This window comes from Marmota flaviventris, chromosome 5 (assembly GCF_047511675.1).
Source record: "Marmota flaviventris isolate mMarFla1 chromosome 5, mMarFla1.hap1, whole genome shotgun sequence".
NCBI classification, from domain to species: Eukaryota; Metazoa; Chordata; class Mammalia; order Rodentia; family Sciuridae; genus Marmota; species Marmota flaviventris.
In genome coordinates this window covers 120,533,452-120,556,924 of record NC_092502.1, presented here as the reverse complement: position 1 = coordinate 120,556,924, position 23,473 = coordinate 120,533,452, and the positions used below count along the sequence as shown (strand labels likewise).

Genomic DNA, 23,473 nt, shown 5'->3' with positions numbered 1-23,473 from the left:
TAAATTCCAAACATTGATGAACCATGATATTATATTCCAACACTGTGTATGGAAGTTTAACTTTTTTAATTTGAATGCACTAATATAATTAAATTGTGGCAATTCACAGAGATGCTTTCCATTATAAAAGTTAATAAGGCATAAAGGAGTGTTAGAATAAAGCATGAATCTAAGCATAGTGTAGACTAGAATCTCTTTCAAATCAAGGAAAAACAAAGTAGATTCCACAGGTTTTTGTTTATGGAAGAGTTACCTTACAAACCTTAAAAATACACCGACTATCCTATGCACAGAATTGTCACTAACCATATTGACTTACCTGAGCACCTTATGAAAATGCATCTATTTTTAGTCATGCGTATTTTCATTAGGTTAAAATGTCTACAATGTAAAAACAGTCTGATAATGTTACAAATCCAAAGGCCTAAAGCAAGAATGAATCTTAAATCCCAGAGGCCTATAACAAACATGAATTCAGCCTTAATGCCCTCAATCCTGTATTGCTCAACTTTCAACCTTCCACTGCCTGTCATCCTGTTGCCTATTATAGCTCTTAGCAATTATGTCACTTTGGGATTTAAGAGGAAGAGAAGATAAAAGTAGTATAAAGTTAATGGAAGAGAAAAATTAAGAAAGGCAGCGAGGCCACCTATTTGCGTGTCAAAGAAGAAATTTGACAGTTAAATTTCAGATCCTTCCCTTCCTTTGTTCTGCAATATAAGAAAAACTCCAGCAACATTTCTCAGATGTTCTTCTGCTGTCTTCAAGTTCATTCGATCAATGAGAGGCTGGCAGGCAAGAAGAAGAAAAAAATCTAGAATATTTCTTCTCCTTTCTTTCCTCACCCAAAAATGTAGGGTCATTTCAATCAGTGGATACATTTGTTCCATGATCTCAATTTTCTGACAGTGACCACCATGCTTCTAGTTTGTGCCAGAAGATCACTGTTCTGAACTTCAGGAAATCCATTTTTTCTCTGGGTTTCTCCAACCTTTGGGTAGTAAGTAGTGACTTCCTGCTATTGCTAATATCTAGGTTGTCTCCCCACTTCCCAATTGGCTTCTGAGCTATTCCATCAGTTGGTTAGTGAATAATTTCCATTAGATTCCTTTTCTTTGAAAGGCCTAAAGGGATTTTTTTCATTCCTGAGTGGACCATGACTGACACAGAAAGGAATACTGGAAGAGGGAGAAACAAGAATGAGTCAACTATTTTCATTTCTAGGTAATTAGGGTTCTTGCCATTATGGGTGTGGAAAGAGGCAGGAGAAACACAGAACAAGGATAGCTATGAACACTTATTGAGCACCTTTGGTGTGTAAGTGCTTTATTATCATTTCATACTCACAGACAAGGAAACTGGTGTTTAGAGAGATTAGGTTATCATTATAGATCACACTGCTATTCTATGTCTGAACAGGAATTTGAATTCAGGAATAATTCCAAAGTTTTCATACTGAAATATGTTTCCCCCCAGGAAGACATAAAATTATAGTTCAGAAATAGTTCTGGAAGAATTGAGGGGACTAAGACATTAAAGTAGTAGATGTCAAATAACCCAAGATCTAGGTGATTGTCATAGCCACACTAAGCTCAGCTGATAAATCAAAACTAGTACATCTTTATAGTTTGTGATTTTTCTCAGCTGATACCCTTCTAGGATTTGTGATGGCAAATAGAGAAACAGTCATGGGGATAAAGATGTTCATTAAAAACAAATGCTATTTTATAGTTGTTTTTACGAAATTCAGTTAGGGGCTTTCTGTTTAGAAGGGTAATTTTATTTGAGAATCTTTTGTCCTTGCTCCATGGCAAAGATGTTATCAACAATGTTGTGCTTTGTAGAGATGTCCTCTAAGCAGAACACACAAAGCAATGCTCTTGGGTAGAAGGGACAACAAAAATCCATCCTTACATGTCTATATCCACTCCCTTAAGGTTGTCCAGAACCTGATTACTCCACAATCTCTTCAGACATCCATATCCACGTGATTTCTGGATGTATTTGGGTTTCCTTGTATGAAACTAAGTCAGCATAGCCTTAGCTCACCATATTTATCTGAATATCATCAGGATTTTGCTTCTGTCATCCTTATTTCAGGCCACACAATACATACCACTTTTCTCCCCTTGACAGCTCCAGCCAATCATCCTAAACACCACCCTTTTTCTCAGTCTCCACATTCAGCCAGGCTCCACATCCTGTTAAAATCAAATAAGTCCCTCCAAAATCTACCTTTCTTCATTCATTTAATATTTGACTGTCCCTTGCCAAGACTGGTGCTCAGTGCTGAGAATACTGAAATGAACCAGGTGGGCCAAAGGAGATACTAATCCATCATTTGTTCCTTTTTATTAAGTCTCAGGTCCTTTCTCATCTGGATCACAAGATTAATTTATTTACTATTTGGGCTCTCTCTCTCCCTCTTGTTCCCTACCCAACACACCTACGCCCTCAGAATTAATTTTATAAATCTGTAATACAGTACCATCTTCTCCTGAAGAATGTGTGTATGTGTGTGTGTGTGTTGTGTGTGTGTGTTGTGTGTGTTTCTTATGGTGTTAGGGGTTGGACCCTGGGCCTCATGCATTCTAGGCAAGTGCTTTGCTGTTGAGCTTTACCCCAACCCCTAGCTCTGAACAGCCTTCAAGATACAGCCTAAATGCCTTGGGATGCATATGAGACACATTACATCTGTCTCTTCAGTTTTACCTATGATACTTCAGACTAACACACTACTTCTACTATGAATGCTTTCTTCCTTCTTCTTCTGAACATGCTGTTTCCCCTACTTACAATACCCTTTCCCATCTGGTACTTCTATTTAACCTCACTGATTTTTCAAAATCTAATGCAAAGAATTTCCTGCTCTGGAATCTATTGTGAGTCCTCTCCTTGCCTGCAGCTTTTTCCTCAGGATTCCTTTCCCTGTTCTGAGTTCTCCCAACAACCAGTACGTACCTTCATCATCATATCACAGCACTTACCAGACTAAGAGGCAAATCTACTGTTTCCACCACTCCATTGTGACTTCCTGTAGGGCAGGTAGAGGCTCAGATTCACTCTACATTGCCAATGACAGGCCCTGTATCTGATTCAGCTTAGGCTAGGCTGACTTAGTTTCATACATGGACACCCAAATACATCCAGAAAACATTAGTAGACAATGATGGGTAAGCATGTTCTGAAACCATAAAAAAATAAATAAACAAACATAATACTACAGTGTGAATCTCAAAAGGAAGACCATTTCTCACTCTTTGCAAATTCTTTTCAAGTTTTCTCTGCTAGCAAAAAATAAGATTCTACTTTTGGATACCTAGTTTTTACTGAATTTTCTTCAGCTATTACTATAAACCATTTAACAAGGCTGACTTTGTGTACATGGCTAGAGAACACTGGCCAACAAAGTTAATGTAAGACTGGTAAAATGCTCATGACAAATTTGATTTTGAATAACAAATAATGCAAAGTGCAGAGGTTGTAACAATTTGAGAAAAATTTAAGTGTACAACTACCATTTCTGTACTACCCTGTGTAAGACCAAATGTAAACATAGTCTTAATCCACAAGATAGTATTTTCCTTCTAGTGGAATTACAATTGAACAAAGAAATTATTTACATCTTATGAAGGTCACTATAAGTTCAGAGTAACAGGATGAGCAGCTTTTCTTTACACCTGTTAAAGAGTACAGTGTACTGAAAGAGAAAACCATATCAGATTTGCCTCTTGGATAATTTAACAGTTTAAAAATTGGACCCTGAAACATAATTTGGTTCCCATACCTCTTTCTCAACCACCAAAACCCAAAAAGAAAATAAAATGACTTGCTTTTAAAGCATTTCCTACTACTGGAATTATGTCCTACTATTGCCAGCAGCACTGGAAGTGTTTAGGCAAGTTTAAGCTGAGTAATACATTTAGATGATGTGCATATTATAAAGCATAAAATTTTGCTCATGATAAGATAAACTTCCTGTGCCTTTTGACACCTAATTACAGAGGTCTGTTTATACAGGATTAATTTGCCTTTCGGTTCTAAGTTAAAAGAGTTTTAAGGAAATACTTAAGGGAGAAATTGGTTTGGGATTTAGTGGAGGCCAGTAGTTTAGTTGAAATAAATAGCATTTTTGTTATAATCTTCTCAAGAAAGTTTATAATTCAGAAATTGAAGACTGACTTCCTAGAAGCTATGTTTATAAATACCAAAGAGCTAACTTTCTAGTATGCCTCTGTACCTAATGTCACGCCAAACAGTCCCAAGAATCGACTACAGAATGAGATGTGCCGTGATGCATTTTACTAAAGACAGAGACCACTATTTCTGTTTTTTCATACTCTTTATTGCCAACAGTTTAAAATGGTCAACATAAAAAAAACATTTCATAATAAATACTGCTCTTTGGGCTGTAATAAATAAAAAGTTTATTAACAAGGAATGCACTTTTCCAGCCACAAGTGTATTCAAAAATAAACAAACAAAAAAAAATTATATATGGCCATAGTTCACAGTTAAGCAGCCAAAAGCTGCTCTGATTACAGCCTTTAAACAACATGGGAGCTTCCTCCCTTCTCCCTCCCCTTCAGGAAGTATATTCACAGTTCCAAGTCCTCTGGCTGAAATGCTCTCAACAGAGAGAAGTTAAGAGTCAATGCATCTTTCTGCAAAATTGACTGAAAAACCTTTTACAACAGGTATCTCAAGGAAACTGCATTCTGATTCTCTCTTGGATTGTCCAAAGTCAAGAAGTGTTTGCCTCAGCCTGGTCTGGTTCCACACAGTCCAGTAGGCCACAGAGGAATTGTTTTCGTACCACCACCTGTCCATCTTTTTCAACATACTCTAGATCATTCTACTGGCTTCCCCATCGATCTCACAGTGGAAAAGAGGAGTCCCATAGGGTCCATTGGAAAAGTCTTTCTTTCAGTTACATCTCTGTAAGAGCATGTTCAGGGCATATTCCATTCGATTTTTTAATTCTAATGAACAGCCAGACATCAGCAGAGTTGTCAGTCTGAAAGTTGTAGATATCCTATCTTCATTGATATAAGTGAGAAGGTATTCTTCATTTTGGCTACAGATGATTATTTTTGTATGGTCATGATAGAAATTCACCTTAAAAAATAAACACAGATGTTAGATATCTCTAAATATTCAAGAATTAGAAAAGTTTAGTCAAAAATTAAACTGGTTAGGTAAATACCAACTTTTTTTAAGGACCTGAACATGTACTTCTATAAAGGGTTCATTTACCTGAAAGGTGCCATCATTAAAAAGCATCATTAAGGCTTTATCAGATTTTAGCCACTGAAGGAGGTAGAGCCGAGGTCTTCGAATATCAGTAACGCTAGGGATATCCCCACCCTAGAAAAGATTAGAAGAGGGTGTTAATACATATGAAAATTTTGCAATGTAAATTCTATTCTTCTAAGATGACTCTCAAATTTAAGTAAACATCCAAATGGCCTGAAGATTCCTGGTTCCACTTCCCAGAGATTCTGATTCAGTAGATCTAGGACAGTGAGAATCTCTATATTTCTATCAAGCAGTAAGTAATGCAGATGCATTGTGGACTACTTCAAATATCACTGCTTAAAAGCACAGTACTTACATCCATGAGGTTCTCCTCCATGTAATGAGAAAAGTATTTCAGCACCGTCACTTGACTAATGAATTGTTCAGGGGCATCTGTTGCTGGAAAAACAGAGCACTGGCCAAGCTCTGCATAATAGTGAACTGTTCTAAAAATCAGGAAAAAAAGAAAAGGAAAAAAACAGAAGCAGTTAGTCACTGTTTTCAGATTTCTTTAGTGTTAAGACTAGACAAAAAAATCAGTCTTCATTAATTGGATGCACTTACTTTTTGTCTGGAAGGAGGCTCATGTGAGCACCATTGTTGAAAAGGACACCTACAGTGTGGTCTGAGAGTTGGTATCCAAAGCCATATTTGTTAGAGTAATCGACCCATTTGGTGACCCACTGAAATGACGTGCTCAATTGCTCTTTGGGAATGCAGTCAGCTTCTGGCATGTTTTCCAGACATCCTCGAAGGACTCTTGCCACCGTGTCTGCAACACTTCCCATCGTGCTGTCTTCAAGGCCTGAAAAGTTAGAGAGAGATAAGTCACAAAACCTTTAACAATAACACGTTGGGCTCTGGTAGTTTCTAAGTTTCCTTTCACTAACTAATTTTAAATACACAGGACTCAGGGTTATTCCCTATCTTTTCCCAATTCCTCTAATCTGCTTCTTCTATGTTAAATTCAGCTACAAAATACATTGACTTCAGTTACTTAGAAGTTAGCACTGTAGTTTTATTATTTAAAATATAATAAACAACCACTTACATTCACTGCTACTGCTGCAGCTGCCAAGCGTCCCTCTCACTATCATCCGAATAGCATCTCCAATCTGCTGCTTGTTTTCTACTGCGGGGGTTCCAGATTTGGCAACTGTAGTGGTAGGCGGCTGGAGCTCCTTAAAAAAGAGAAGAGTCATGCAATAAGTCAAATATCTAAATCAATTAAAGGTTGAAATTCCAGGTTAGGATGACATTGTGGCAATTGCTGGAAAAGCTCATCAAAAAGCAATGGACACAAGCCAGATAAAAGATATGGCAGTAACTCAACTGCATGCATTGTTAAACTAAAAGATATTATCTTTCCTTTCAAAAGTTAGAAAAAAATCTTAAGTAAATATGACATGCTTGAGCCACAACAAGTGCCAGTTGAAAAGAGTGGAAATGACTTAGAGTGTTTATATATATTTCATTCTTTCCCAACATACCTCATCTGTCCTATGTTTGCTGGGTTGCTGAGTTATTGAAGTCTTTTTCAAATCATGCCTAAGCTTGTAAATTTCTTCATCTTCTTTAGACACTCTATCTGTAAATCAAGGGAAAAAATTAAGAGGGTCAGTCTATTTTAACAAGGTAGGAACCAAGCTAGCCATATTTCCTGTGTATTGTTAACTAGCTTATGAGCATCCAAGGCAAAAACAACATTTTATCATTGACATCAAATGCAATCATGCAGGAAGCACATTTTAGTGTTTACAAAACAAAAAGCTATTTAATCAAGACTCAAGGTGTGGATTTATTATGCCATAAATGTCAAAGGTCAATAGTATACAAACATACTGACTGAATTATACTCCCATGAAAGTCACTTTAACACATTTATCAAATTTAGATGTAATATTGAATACAGAAAGGGGGAGAAGTCTTATAACTTACTGTGAGTGTCAATATATCTTGCTTTGTCCTTTTTGCCACCAAAAAGAGCAGCAGCAGCTTTCTTAAAGAAATTCTTAGCTGGGCTTGATAAATGGAAATCTGGAACAGTATGACAACAGCTGGAAGAAAGTCTGTCTGGAGTGAAACCCTGTGGAGTATTAGAAAAGACCTCAGTAACCTTTCAGGTAAGTGGCATCAATAACATGTAACAGAAAATACATAAGACAGTGAGTGTACCAACCTGCAAAAAAAAGTCATGTCGAATGATGTCATCTAAACTGGGACGATCCTCTGGGTTTTTGGACAACATGCTAGCTATTAGGTGCTTAGCAGGAGCCAGCAATGAAGATGGCATTGTATACCTGGCTTCTCTTATACACCTGTAAGTTTCTTTCAGGTTTGTAGTTTCAAATGGGGGTCTTCCTAGCAGCATTGTGTACCTGTGTGAAAAGAAACATCTTTAGGAATGGTCCTAAAGGAACTCTTTAAACATTAAAATCTAAACCACAGTTGCTTTTTAATCATTCTGGTGCATTTACTTACATCACACAGCCTAAGGCCCAAATGTCTGATTCACAGCCATGTCCTTGTTTGTTAAGGACTTCAGGAGAAAGATAATTTGGGGTACCACATATTGTTCTGGAAAAACAAAATATGGAAATATTGTTAAGAAATATTCCATTGTTAAACTTATTTCTCTGAATTAACTCAATGGGGAATAAAACCTTAAAAGGACTATATTAAATTTCTATTTGATATTTAAACAACTGACATTTAATCAAGTGATGTTGGTAATTTTTTTAATATCAGTATAATTTTTGTAGTCCACATGACCAAGTATTTTTAGTGAAATGAGAACAGGGACAGTGTGACATTTTTGTACATTTCAGGAAAATATAAGACTTTTCTGTTTTCTTTAATTATCAGCTTATAGGCATATGATACCCTGTCTAATCCATAGTGAGCCCTTAATAATTCTTTCAATAAATTAACATTATTGTGGTTTACAAATTTTAATAGCCTTTTCTGAAATATTAATTGGAAAATCATAAAAGCATATTTGGTCCCCATGAAATGCTAATAGGATAAGTCCGACTGATTGATTCCTACCTCCTTCTGTGTTCCAAAGGTTCCAGCCTGGCTGCCAAACCAAAGTCTCCAACTTTTAGTTCCATGGCTTCGTTAATAAAAAAGTTCCCTAGATGATAAACAAAAGAAAACGTTAATCCCCTTGAAAAGATGTTCTAATCAAGCACACACACATCTGCTTTGGAGGTAGCCAGCCAGTTGTTCAATTAAGTCATCCATTCATGGGTGGCTTACATAGGCTAGATCCCAATTAAGAACACTTGTAGGTAAAATGAAGAATAGCACCTCTAACTTCAAGGTCTATATTGAAGTCAAAAGCTTACCAAGTTTGAGATCTCTGTGCAAGATTTCTTGTTCATGAAGGTACTTCAGTCCAGACACAATCTGCCTGAGGTAGTATCGAACTTCTGGCTCTGTCAACACCTTTCTTGCTTTTAAGATATGAGCCATCGACTAGGAAGAGAAGGAAAAAAAGAGGATCTGTCAAAGAAAGTTACCAAAATCAGTCATTTCCCTTTGCAGGATGAATGATTAAAGTGGTATAATAATTAAATTCCACAGTTAAAATCCCAGGTAAAATGCAACTTGAATATCACATCAGTTTTCAAGAAATAAAGGTACTGAAAAGGAGTTAGCTCTTACCCTTCTACTACAGTATTCCAAGAGAATGTAAATGTTTTCTTTGTCTTCAAAGTAGTGGTAAAACTGCACTACATGCTTATGATGAAGAATTCTGTGAAGCTCTATTTCTTTGTCAATCTAAAAGAAAGAGCAAGATAAGGCTTATTAGCCTCCCGTCATCTCTGAACAGCATTGCTTACACATGCAGAAGACATTTTCCTAACAGGGTAGGGCCATCCCAGCACACAAAGAAAATACTTTGCTCAACAGTCATACACACCTTTTCCCTTTGATGAGGTTTAGCTACTCTGCTGTGAGGAATAATTTTTGCAGCGTAGACTTTATTGTTTGTCAAATCTGTCATTTCATAACATTTTGCAAAGCCACCCTGAAAGGAAACAAAGCCGAGATGGAATTGAGCATGGCAGAAAAAATGGAGGGCCGAGGTTTAAAATAAATAAATAAATAAATAAATAATTAGATGGATAAATTTAAAAATAAAAACAGGGGAAATGTGGGGAATAGAGGGTGGACAGAAATGCAGTCCACTTTATTAAAGGTCCTTCACGAAGGGAAATGCAGTCCTGAAAACAGTCCAAACAGTTTCTCTTCTTCCTTTACAAAGCAGAGCTTTATGGAGGGGGGTTGGGATGGGGAAAGATGAAAAAAATAATGTCTTAAGTGACATGTCAGAAAAATTCTCTGGGGAGCAGGTGCAGGGACTAGGTCCGGCAGAGAAAGACCTTGCTCCTAGACTTGAGATGAATGTTTTGAGGCCGCCGGAGGCACACACATCCTCGGCTGCTGATGAGTAGCCGATCCTAAGCGCACAAAAGCTAGAGGAGGGCAGGTGAGAGGACCCTGTGGCTCTGGGACCAGATCCCCGAGGAGCGACGGGAGCGGGGACGCGCGGTCCTTCCCGCCTCGGGTTTGCCCAGGCAGCACTCCCTCCCGCCCGGCAGTCTGGCGCCCGCCGCTCATCACCTTTCCCAGCACTTTGCCCCGGCAGTAGCGCTTCCCCGTCGTGGGGTCGACGATAATCCGCGAGATCTCGGGTCCCGAGTGCGAGTGGTGGTGGTGGTGGTGCGAGGCCGCCGGGGGCACCTGGGCCTGGGGCTGCGGCTCCTCGGGGGGCTGCTGCGGCCGCTTCTTCTTCGAGTCCCCGCCGCAAGCCTTGCCCAGTGCCTGCTCACACATCTTGGAGCTGGCGGCCGGCTGGTAGGTGATAGTCCGCAAGAGCTCCATCGTCGCCTCTCTGCCCGGCACCGCCTGCCGCCGCCTCCGAGGCGAGAACACTCCTTCGAGTTGGCCCTGACCTTCCTCGAGCCCCAGTCCCTAGAACCAACCCGCGCCCGAAGCCCTCATCCACTTGTGCGAGTGAGAACGCCGGGCGAAGCCTTATATATGAGCCGGGAGAAAGGGGGCGGCACCCAAATCGGGATACGACGTCACGGACGACGCCCCGCCCATCGCCTGCCCTGGCGCTCCGGCCCTGGAGGAAGGTTCACGCTGTCGCTCGGGTTCGCCTTCGGGACCGCGCTGCCGAGACGCGCGATCAGGGGGCGCTCGCACCGACCCGGAGGCCGGCAGAGGCGTACGGCGGTTCGCGAACCGCCACTCCGTTCTTCGAATGCTCAGAGCTTTGGTGTTAAAAACAGAAACCCGAGGGGCGACGCCCGGCCTCTCCCCCTGCCCCGCCGCCGGGTGGCGGGGCGGTCGAGTTGACCGGAGCCGGTTGGCGGCTGATGTAAATGCCTCCCCCGTCCCGTCTTTCCTGACCTGCCCGCAACCTGACACCTGTGTCATTATGTGAGTGCCGGCGTCCATTGCACAGTCACGCGAGGCCGCACCTGGCCATCAGAAGACTTGGAGCTGCTGCCAGAAATTGTTGGGGTCTTGCTGGGGCCAGTGTGCAGGGTCATGCCAGTGAAAGGCCAGAGGGCAAAGAGCTGGACTTTCCGAGCTCAGTAAGGTTTGTGAATGAGCGGGCACTCCACCTCGCAGACTGAGATCACGGGGGTCACCTGAGGTCCGTCTAGTCTCTTCCCATCACCTTTGAGCGTGATCCTCTGTCGGAGGTCAGCCCTTAACCTTGAAGAGGATTGCTGACTCCCCGGGAAACCTTGGTTCTCGGGTTGTCTAAAGACCCGAAAGCAAGGGCGCCATCCTGTGGAATTTCTGAGAAAAGCGGTTAGCGGTCTGGATAGGCAGCAGTAAAGGACAATGAGGGCTTTGTCAGTGATGGTAAAAGTGTGCCCCGTGCTAATTAGGATTTTGCAATCAAAGTCATCTATGACTTATTCAGAGTGGGCTATTAAAAGTGCGTGGTTCAAATGGCTCAGTAAGTCATGTATCAGCCCTGATGCCAAGAGAGTTAATTCATGTCTTCCGGAGGGGGGGGATTTGTAAGGTGAAAGGAACAGTCTAGGTGAAAGAGCTAAAACATGGCTTAATTTTTAGCTTCCAAATTTTGCCATTCAGTTTTACTAACCTGGAAGTACACCTTTTCTTGTTTTCGCTCTGATAGAAGCAGTGTAAATATTGTAAATAAAAGACTCTTCAATATTTTGGAATGCCTTATGTAATCCTAAAACAATTCTGAAGGAAAAGTCTTGCTATTGTTGAAAAAGAAAAAAATAATTTTTCCCTCTGCCCACCTAAGTTCTGGCTGTAGCCCCAGAAACAGAACAGATTATAAGAAAAAAAATAAGTTTATCGACATATATATCTCATATATGTGAAAAATACACAGAGAATAAGTACCTCAGATATGGCTTAGAATTTGGGTTTAAATGCCACCATAGCTACAACAAACAGCAAGCCAAGGGAGCCACTAAAATTATGGTAAATAGGAGTGAGGTTTGTATTTCTTTGTTAAGTCTCTGATTTAGAGTCATTTCTTCTTGGTATAAAGGAGATGCTCTTAAGAGTAGAGATTTCTTTTAATAAATGTGAATTTATCTTAAAAATGATAAGATGCCATTTTCAGGGCTTCTTCTGTGCCTGCCATTTCTTTAAATAATTATATCAAAATAATCCTGATTCCAGAAGTGTATCTTAGGTAACATATTCTGGTGTCCTGTGGTCATATCTTGAGGTAGCACATTCTGGTCTCCCACATTATTCCCATTTTACAAATGAGAAAACTGGAGCCTAGAGAATTTACGTAACTGTTCTCTATATTTTTCATAGATCAGCCAATCTATGTTAGTTTAAGAGCAATGAGAATCTTCTTATCTAGTTAAAACAGTTTTTGTTACTAGGTTCCAGAGAAATTTGGGATATCAGATTAGTAATCCACTAAAAGTACTTAGAATAAGGGTCTATTCCAGTCCACTATCAAGTTTAGTTATATGGGGTATCAATCAAACATTTACAAAGGCATTCTATTTCAAAACTTCTAACAGTGTGGGAAGGAGGCTTTATGGGCATTACGAAGTAGAAAGGAAAAGTCTTTTCTGTCACTTTCCTTTATGGTGCCTTACACAGTTCAGAGCAAGCCCAGACATGTTTGTCATAAGTGACAACAGACTTTAACCCCAAGATTATCAGGGTTTGAATAAAGGGAGGAGCTGGAAGTGGAAATGTAGAATTACATAAGCTTCCTCTTTATTCATGAATCTAAGGATGACCTTTGTTCTTCAGCTTTATTCAAATTTGCTTTAGTATTTGATAGACTATTTGACATTTTATGAATATGAAGGCACTTAATAAAATATTAGGCCTGTTTAAGTCTTATGGTGTCTCTTGTCTCTTACTGTGAAGATGTGATTTTTCGGGTTGTGGTGCCACCATGTGGAAAGAATGAAAATTGGGGTCTTTAGAATAAAAAGTAAAGAAATACATTTGCCGTTGGTATTAAAGCTTTAATTACAATTATCTCTTTTTAAATATATGGATTTAATGAAGAGATAGCCAAACATCCCAGTAAGACTTTATTTAAAATTTATAAGTTGTCTATAAAATTTATATAAAATTGTAAGGGATTAAAAATAGCAAAGTCACTTTTAAGAAAGATAAAAAAGACCTATATCAGCTATCCAGATCAAAAATAATGGTATAACAACTAAGAAAACAGTCAAAAAATTTTTTTCTCTCACCTTGAAAGACAAACTGATCAAAGGAATAGATCCAGATATTTATAGAACTTTGATGTATCTTGGAGAAGTTATGATAAATTAATAAGGAAAGATGAAATTAGAATAAAATAACTTCCCCATATAATAAAATCACACAGAAATTCACATCTCATTGTATATTAGTTTTCTAGAGTGGACAAAACAAAATACCATAGATTGAGTATCTTAACATCAGAAATTAATTTTCTTACAATTCTAGATACTGCAAGTCAAAAATCACAGAGAAAACTGGAGCCTGGAGAATTTAGGTAACTGTTCTCTATATTTTTCATAGATCATCCAATCTATGTTAATTTCCTTACAATTCTAGATAATGCAAGTCAAAGATCACAGAAAAACTGGAGCAGATCTGGTCTCTCCTAAGACCTCTTTTCTTGGCTTTCAAATGGCAGCTGCCCTAGTGTCAGGTGGTCTTTTTGCTCTATGCACATATCCCTGGTGTCCCCTGGTATGTCCAAATTTCATCCTAAGGTGATGAAAGACTGAATTAGGGCCCATCTATATGAAGGCATTTAACCTTAATTATCCCTTTAAAGTCCCTATCTCCAAATAGAGTCACATTCTTAAGTACTGGGGATTAGGGATTTAACAAATCTGGGGAGACATAATTCATCCCATAATGTAAACCATATACCAAAAATCTTCAGATGGAAACAGGACTTAGGTATCAAGAGCAAGCTTTTAAAATATTAGTGAAAGATAGCCTGGCATGGTGGTGCACGCCTGTAATCCCAGCAGCTCCAGTGAGACAGGAATTCAAAGCCAGCCTTGGCAACCACCAGGTGCTAAGCAACTCAGTGAGACCCTGTCTCTAAATAAAATACATAGGGCTGGGGATGTGACTCAGTGGTTGAGTGTCCCCGAATTCAATCCCCAGTACCAAATAGATAAATAAGATTAGTGGAAGATAAAGGAAACTAACTTTTTTTTATTTATTTATTAATATGTGGTGCTGAGAATCGAACCCAGTGCCTCACACATGCCAGGCAAGCCCTCTGTCACTAAGCCATAGCCCCAGCCCGGAAACTAACTTTTTGAGCATACAGTAGAGAAAGACTTCTTAACATGCAAAAAGCTCAAACTATGACAAAAGGTTGGTAAATTTGATTAAATTAAAATGAAGGACTCTGATTCATTAAAAGACACCTTAAAGTTGAATAACAAAAGATAAACTATAAGGTGCTGGACGGTATTTGCATACTGCTAACAGGGAGGCATATTAAAATGTTAACACATTTACTTGAGTATTTGAGAGTTCATATATCAGACAGACCAGACTACAGGCATTTCAGCCCTCCACTCAGGGGACACAGGAGCAAGACATTTGATTCCTTGAAGTGGAAAGTCCCTAGTTTTTAGATGGTGATTTCTCATTGGTAGGAACTCTAGTGAGAGGTTAGGTGGCAGTTTCTGATTGGTTAAGCTTAAGTTTGTTTTCTGTTTACATCACGATTTCTTTTGCTTTAAGTAGGAACCTGAGGCACTAGAGCTCTCATCCTAATGACCTTCCAATTACCTTCTATATTTACAATATATATGGCCATAAAAATTAGTACAACATATAAATAGCTCCTAAAATTGATAAGGGAAAAAATATTAGTTAAAGACAGAAACAAGCATTTCATGAAAGAACTACTTAAAGCCAATAAACACGATGAGAGTGTCCAAGTCACTAATTATTGGGAAATGCAAATAAAGACCATTTAAACTCAGTTCATAAAAATTAGGAAGCCTAACAATATCAAGTGTTAGAAAAGATAAAAATCAACAATTTATACAATTACATATGAGAGTAAATTAATCATTCTTATGTCCTAGAAGCCAGTAAGAGAAATGCCTACACATGTTTACCAGGAGAGACAAACAAGCATATATCATAGTTAGTAAATTGAAAAAAATTTTAAAAGCAAGTACAACACAAATATCCATAGATAGGAGAATGTAATAACTCATGATATATACCAACAATGTGATATTATATAAAAACCAATAAATGACAGATACCTATAAAATATGAATGACTCTTGATAATGTTGAATTTTAAAAGGCAAATAAATGATGATTATTTATAAAATTTCAAAATGAAATGTATTTATTTTTTCATATATATATATTTAATTGTAGATGGACACAATACTTTTTTTGTATGTATTTCTATGTGGTGCTAAGTGTCTCACATGTGCTAGCAAGGGCTCTACCACTGAGCTATAACCCCAGCCCTAAAATGTATTTCTTCAGACATGTATATGTATATGATTTTAAATTGTTTTTGGAAAAAAAATAAAAATGTCAAGTACAAATTTTAGAAAAGAAAGAGGAAAGAATACATAGGTCCATGTATGTTACTGTCAATGACTGAGTTCCAGGGTTGGATTATGGGAATGTTCAAAAGGGACACGCTGCAGAGACCAGTGGTTACTATGCGATGAACCAAGGCCTATGGTTAGTCTTATAATGTGTACGTTAAATCCAGGTTAAAGAAAATGAATTCTGATGAGCATATGATATAAAGGAAGTAACTGAATGGAAAGAACATTTTGATATATTACATTAATATATATAAAGTACATTGCTCAGAGGCTTTGAGGCCAAACTTGGACATAATAAGTCTGATTTGAAATATGTATCCTGAGTATCTTTGTCCATTCTTGCAGCTATAACAAAATACTTCAGATTGAATAATTTATGAATAACAGGAATTTATTACCAACCATTCTGGAAGCTAGAAATCCAAGATCAAGTTGCCCACAGATTCTGCTGAGGGTCTGTCTGTTCCTTACAGATGATACTTTCTTGTGGAGTCCTCCCCTGGCTGACAGAAGGGGCCAGGAACACTCCCTTTTACTTCTTTTATAAGGGCACTAGGCTTTAGGTAGGACTTAACTACTTTCCACAGGGTCCCACCTCTTAGCATTAACACATTGGATATTGTGTTTCAGTACATGAATTTGGAACACCAACATTTGCATCATAGCTCTATACATTTGAGGCTTCAGTCTGAAAAGTGAAAGATCCAAATCTCATTTTATACACATCACAATATATTTGATTGGACATTTTAATTTAATATCTCTTTGAAAAATAGCTTAATATGTAATACAAGGTTAATTTTAGGATTTAAATTTTAAATATGTTAAGCATGTTTTATATGATGTTTATTTTGAACTATTGGCATATGGTGAAAGGATAAAAATCCTGCCAGTAATCTTTCATGAAGCTTTATATATACGGTTTTGAAATAGTTAACTAAAATTAATCTCCTTTCTTATTACTTTTATCCATTTATCTCTGTAGCTACTATCACCATATCTGTTTTCTACATATGGAAGTCGTGTTTGAGAGCAAAACTTTCCCCCATTTTCTGTTAAACAAACTGCAATTACTGATCTGTTGGAGTGGATTTAGATCTCCCTCTGCTGGTCCAAAATGGTAATGTCAATCAATGCTGTATACTTAAAGGTTTAGAACACATTATTCTTTATGTCACGCTGTATAGCATCAACAGAAAAGATAATGCTACTTTTTAAAATCTTTCTTAGGGGCATGAGGACTTTATAAAGTCAATTTATTTATATTTCATAATGTTAAAATATTAAATGAATATGACACAAAAATAAGCTAAAATGTTTAGCTTATTCCTCATTCTTTTGCATTCTTTATTAAGATTTACATGGAAAATTTATCTCATTCACATCTCTATTTTCTCACAGTATTGGGGGTTGAGTGCAGGGGTACACTACTATAACAGCAGTCCCTTACTGTAACAGTAAGTGCCCTTACTTGCTCTGCCACTGCGACTTATTTTTAAAAGGACATGTTTCTTTCTCTTCCCCTTTCCCTTCCCCTCACTAATCTTGGAGGAAACAGGATTACCTTTCTTCTCCATCCTAGAGAGAATTATCTGTTCTTGAGCACACACCCACCACAGGAATGAATCAATTCCAACTTGGGGGATGGCATCAGAAGACTTACGAAAGAAATAGTCCCAAATTAACAAGTGAATTATGATTCTAGACAGAGAACACCTGAAATATAATCTGCGAAGCACCTCTTTAAAAACTCCCTGTTTCTCCTGATGGGCAGAATCACAGCCTTTGGGACAGGAGTCCCCTGCGTTTCTCCTTTGCTAGCAAAGCAATAAAGACTTCTTTTACCTTTGTCTCAACGCCATATCCATTTTAAAAATAAGCTGCAGTGCATTATTAAGTGCAGTATTAGGTTGGCATTAGGGACAAGAAACAAGCTTTTGTTAACACTGACTGCTCAGCTATGTCCTCAATCCTTTTCATTTTTATTTTTTTAAGGCAAGGTCTCGCTAACTTGCTCAGGCTGGCCTCGAATTTGGGATCCTCCTGCGTCAGCCTCTTGCATTGCTGGGATTATGGGTATGCACCATCACACCCAGCTTCTCTGTATTTTTATTTTTAAAGATCATCTTGTACTTTTGGAGTCTTGTAATTAGTCTATTCTCTACATATATATTTCTGACCTTTGTATTCATTTAAGAGCATTTTTTCCAAATGTGCACTTGAAAGATTAAAAACAGGACAATTTTTTTTTTCTTATACTATCCAGTTCGTTTGAGTCTAGACTCTTCAGAGGGTTAACAATCTTCACAGTGAAATCATATTCACATGGAATTTTAGACATAAATGAACATCAACCAATGATTCTGTTGCCAAAAGCTCTGTCCTTGTCTCCAATGTCAATGCAATAATAAGAACATGGATTTTAGAAAAAGGAAAAAGATTTATTGCTCTGCTAGCAAAGGAGAAACAGTGGATTCCTATCTCAAGGATGGTGATTCTGCCCATCAAAACAAACAGGGGACTTTTAAAGAGGGATTCAAAGACTACATTCCTTGTGTTCTCTGTTGGAGTTGTAATTCACTTGTTAATTTGGGAGATAGCCATTTCTGAGATTGTCTGGTACCATTTCCCAATTCTAGATTACTTTGTACATATGGTGGGTATGTATAAGGAAAGATAAATCTAAGATGGGGAATAAATGTAATCATATTTCCCCTGAAATTAGGGAGGGGAAGAGATTAGAGAGGAAGAGAAAGAAATGTCTATTTAAAAAACTAAGTTGCAGAGGCAGAGCAGCTAGGGCTATATTCAAAGCATAAAGTGGACCACCATTATATTCATGTGTTAGACAACTTTGTCACTGTGATCAAGATACCTGACAAGATCAATTAGAGGAAGGGAAGTTTATTCTGGCTCATGTTTTCAGAGGTTTAATCCATTGTCAGCCAGCTTCATTGCTTTGGGCCTGTGGTGAGGCAGAACACTATAGCAGAAAAGTGGAGTGGAAGAAAACTGCACAGTTTATGGCAGTCAGGAAACAGGGTGAGTGACAGGCAGGGACAAGATATATTCCTCAAGGTCATGACCCCTGTAACTATATCCTCCCACTATGACCCACCTGCTAATAGTTTCCACCACTGCTTAGTCCTTCATCCAGCAATCAATAAATGATTCCACTGATGAGGGCTGAGCCCTCATGATCCAATCATTTCTCAAAAGCCCCAACAATAAGCACCTGAGACTTTGTGGAAAATTCCAGATAATAACCATACGGTTTATTAGATTTTTAGAACTATTGCAAAACACTGCTCTTAACAAAGGTAAGTTTAAATTATTAGACTTAAAAATGTACAGTATTTATCAAATTCACACTTGAAAAACAAAGAGTATAGAGTACACAGTAACAAAGAGCACTCCATCTCTCTGGATGGGTGTCTTGTTGACCAGTTCAACCAATGCCTGCCCACTTTTTTGTAACCTCAGGGACTTGTTCCCCAGGAACAAAGGAAGGCCCTGTGTGTGTAAAGTTTTTCTTTGTTTCAAATGTCCTATTCTCCAGTATGTTTTGTTTCTCCCTGTGAAATCTCTTCTGTAATAAGCAGGAGAATTACAACTGACATTTGCAAAAAATGCTTCAGACCTGCCACTCTAGAACAAACATTAGCATAGTCACACCTGTGCTCACCTAGCCATTATTGTTGATCTTATGTTCTTCTTCTCCTGCAAAATCAAGCTGTGTTGAAAACTGCAGGCACTCTTTAGAATGATGCATACTTTACATATAAGCTATAAGGATTTTTGACAAGTTATTTTGAGTCTCTCTCCATCTAGAAATGAGATAATAAACCCACCAAACAGGGTTGTTGTGAGGATTAAATTAAGCAATCTATGGAAAATACTTCACAAGTTCTTGGACTATAGCATGTTCAATAGATAGCAACTCTGAGGAATTTCGCATGGCAATGACTATATACTTTAGCCTTCCCTCTTTTTAATCCCAGAATTCCCCTGGAAGGAGAATGAAAAATTAAACCACAAGCTCTGTTTCAAGTGAAACTAAAGAAAGATTCTAAAATAGTGTAGGTTATCAGAAACAACGGTAGTTGCTCAAAAATTGTATTAAAAAGACTGTCTTAAGTAACAATTGGATCACACAGAAAAATGCAAACCTAAGCCTAAATTGCAAAATATGAAGAAACAAGAAGACAACACTGCTATCAGGATCTATGGTTTATAGCTGAAGCAGTGGCTAGCAATTAGGGCAGCTGTGCCCCTTCTCCCCAAGAGGACCTTTGACAATATCCAATGGCATTTTTGATTGTCACAACTGGGGAAGAGGTTACATTGGCATCTAGTAGGTAGACACCCCAGAGGCTGCTAAACATGCTGGAATGCACAACAAAGTATTACTTTACCTGAATGCAGTAATACTAAGGTTAAGAAACCCTGATCTATAATGGTGCTCAGAGGTAAATTCATAGTCTTATTTATGAGTATTTACTTATGAGGATATGAAGAAGAATAAAAATAAGTCTGCACATAAAAAATAGTAAAAATATACAGTTAGTTAACCCAGACTCCACCATGCTCCCAATCCTCCATCAAAATACAAGGGAGGCAGAAAGAGAGAAAATGTTTTCAGACAAAATAACCACAGAAGAAATTTAAAGACAAACCAGAGACTACTTTATTCTATATAAATAACTTAAGACTAAAATAAGATGGATATATTCTTAGTTAAATACTTGTTAACTATGACTCCAGAAAAAGCCAAAAATCTAAACAAACCAATTTCAACAAAAAGGTAGAGGAAATCTTCAAAGAACTGCCATCATCTGAACTGACCTCAAGTCCAGATGGCTTCACAGGGAAATTCTTTGAAATTGTTAAAATGCTTCCAATCCAACGTTAACTGTTTCAGGTCATAGAATGAGAACAAAAACTTAGAATTATTTCTACAAAGCAGGCATAAAATCAACAGTAAAACATGACAAAAAATATACAAATAAGATAGCAGATAATCTCACTTATATCCTTGAATGGCCCCCAAAGGTCTGGATGTTGAAGGTTTAATCCTCAGAGTGGTGCTATTAGAAGGAGAGGTGATCTACTAGAAGGTCTCTAGATCATTGGGGGCATGTCCCCAAAGGGGAATGTGAGACCTTAAACCCTTCAAAAGTTTGTATGAATACCCCACATTGGTGAAGTGTTGAGGAAGCAAGCTCTCCATACACTGCTGGTGGGAACCAAGGCAGGTACAATCTCTGTAGAAAGTGACTGGGCAGAATCTATCAAACCCAGGAGTTTAGGAATCTCCTTACTGAAAGGAGTTTATCCTATGGACATAATCCCATATATAAAATGACTAAGAGATATCAGCAAATGATAAAACATGCAGACCAAATTAAGCCTCATGCCTGTTTTGTAAATAAGGTTTTGCTGAAAAACAAGAGCATCCTTATTTTCTCATATAGACTTATTGCCTATGGGTGCTTGCATGCTACAAAAGCAAAGTATAGTTGTGACAGGGACTGTGTGGCAGGTGAAGCCTTTACTCTCTGGCCTTTACAGAAAGGGCCTGCCAACCCTAAATGCACAAAGGTATCCAGATTGCAGCAATGTTTCTGACAAAGACTAGGGACAACTAAGGTCCTGTCAAGGGAGCACTGCAGTAAATGATACATTCATACAATGGAAATGTATGTGAGAGTAAAAACAAATGACTTAAAAAACTTTTGTAAATATTGTGAAAGCAAGTATATGTTAGCGTTAGCATAGCAAAGCATGTTTCCTTGAAGTAAAAAAGGAGGGAAAAACAGATCTTTAGTTTTAAATACGAATAACACAAAAGTTCTGAAAGGATAAACAGGAAACTAACACTAGGATTTTTCCATTGACTCATTTTTATGTTTATTTTTGCAAGTGGATTGTTTACTTTCCTGATCCTTTTTGTGTTTTAATGTTTGAATGGAGAGTAAATTACTATTCATAAAACACATACAGAGATAGTTTTTAATAATAGAGTGAAGTCCTCAAAGAGCCCTTCCTGGCCTGGTCTCTGTTACTCTCTATTATCTGGTGAAGATTGATGAAGATATACCTTGCTTTATATTCCTCAGTTGATTAGTATTTTCCCCCCACAAGTAGGAAAACTTCATGAGGACAGACACATTGATTAGTTCAGTGCTAGATTTCCTATGTCTGGAACAGTATATGACAAGAATAAGAACTCAATTATTTATAAACATTTATAAATATAAAACTATTGGGAAGACTAGCAAGCTCCTAGGTTTGATCTTGCACAGATTACCTAACCCAGCGTCCTCTTCTGTAACAGGGAATTATAATATTTTATGAGGTTATTGTTATGGTATGAATCCTCTCTCTCAAATCACATATTGAAATCCTCACTCCCAAGGTGATGATATATTAGGAGGTGGGCCTTTGGGATGTGATTAGCTCATATGGTTGGAGCCCTCGTGAATAAGATTTATGCGTTTACAAGGCCCAAGGGAGACTCTTTGCCCCTTCCACTGTGTGAGGACACAGCATGAAGGTGCTGAAGGAAGCAGACACCAAATTTGCTGGTACTTTGACCAAATCTGCTGGTACTTCCCAGCCACCAGAACTAGGAGAAATAAATTTCTTGATTAGAAGCTACCCATTGGTGGTATTTTATTCTAGCAGCCTAAACAGACTAAGACAATTGGGACAATGCCTTAGATAAGGCAATGAATGGAGTGGGCTGGGAGGAGTGCCTACCACAGAGTGAGAGATCAATGATGTTGTTGCCATTTAACATTCAGGAGAAAGGCAGGGGGAGAAAAAGAACTTCCAAGGGCAGGAGGGATGGACAAGGGGAGTGGAGAGACACTGTCTGTCCCCAGCATCTGGGTTATCTACTGACTGGAGCTGTCAGGGAGTCAGGAAGGAAGGACAAAAAGTAAGCACGTTTGTTTGCTCTCCTTTTTCCTTTTTTTGGTACCAGGTATTAACCCAGTGGTGCTTAAACCACTGAGCCACGTCCCCAGCCGTTGTTTAGTTTTGTTTTTCATATTTTATTTAGAGACAAAGCCTTGCTAAATTGCTGAGGTTGGCCTTGAGTTCAGAATCCTCCTATTCAGCATTCTGAGCTGCTAGGAGTACAAGCATGCCCCACCATGCCCAGCTTTCATTTTTTGACTTAGGAAAGTGAGGAAGGAGAGAAAGAGACAGTGCTTGGGAGGCTGTCACCATCAGACAAAAGAGAAGCTATCTCAATTCTGAGCCTGGAAAGAGAGGGAAGCTGCAGCTTCAATGGTCACATGCTGGGGAGGAGGGGTGGAATGCTTCTCTCAGGGCCTGCATCCGGGAGTCACAGGACTCTGCTCCTGAAGCAGACATCTGGCCAAGTTAGGGGCCTGTAAGTGGCTGTATGGGTGGGGAGTGACCTGCTGTTCCTGAGAAGCCCAAACCCACTCTGCTCACACAATTGCCCCTCTGCTTCCATATCTACACCTAACTCAGTCTTTGGCTTCTGAGGACTACAAAGACCAAGTGGAAACGTGAAAGGGCGAAGGCGTTCCTGGGAGGGCAGGGACTTGGGCCTGACTCGGGTGGTTTAGTGTGGTGCCTCTGACCCAGGAGCTCCAATCACTGTAAACACAACAAAGCTGCTGACTCCTTAATTGTAGCAATAAAGGTAAGTGGTCATGACAGGTAGGTAGCTGGGAGCCTTATAAAAAAAATTAAAATTAAAATATATAGAAAGGAGGAAAGAGGGTAAAATTTAAATCCATCTCATTTATTGATTCTTGATTTTACTTCTTTCACTTTAAGGGTCTTGTTAAGGAAGTCAGATCCTAGGCTGGCATGGTGAAGATTTGGACCTACATTTCTTCTATTAGGCACAGGGTCTCTGTTCTAGTGCCTAAGACTTTAATCCACTTTGAGCTGATTTTGTGCAGGGTGACAAATAGGGGCTTAATTTTATTTTGCTACATATAGATTTCCAGTTTTGCCATGCATTCACCACCAAATGCGACAATTTTTTTTTCTCTCCTTTTATTTTTTAATTGTTAATTTTTTATGTGTTTTAAT

At 38.5% G+C, this 23,473-nt stretch overlaps 1 protein-coding gene across 1 annotated transcript; it reads right to left on the bottom strand.

Annotated features, from left to right (window-relative positions):
- Nucleotides 1-4,345: 4,345 nt before the first annotated feature.
- On the bottom strand, nucleotides 4,346-10,304 carry Plk2 (polo like kinase 2). The gene is made up of 14 exons (XM_027938119.2): nucleotides 9,931-10,304; nucleotides 9,227-9,334; nucleotides 8,968-9,084; nucleotides 8,649-8,778; nucleotides 8,347-8,434; nucleotides 7,780-7,875; nucleotides 7,478-7,676; nucleotides 7,237-7,384; nucleotides 6,789-6,886; nucleotides 6,350-6,479; nucleotides 5,863-6,103; nucleotides 5,615-5,744; nucleotides 5,257-5,367; nucleotides 4,346-5,118 (listed from the first exon to the last, which is right to left on the bottom strand). Exons 1-14 carry the CDS (start codon nucleotides 10,189-10,191, stop codon nucleotides 4,927-4,929), a joined length of 2,049 nt encoding a protein of 682 aa, XP_027793920.1. The 5' UTR covers nucleotides 10,192-10,304; the 3' UTR covers nucleotides 4,346-4,926.
- Between the last annotated feature and the right edge of the window lie 13,169 nt (nucleotides 10,305-23,473).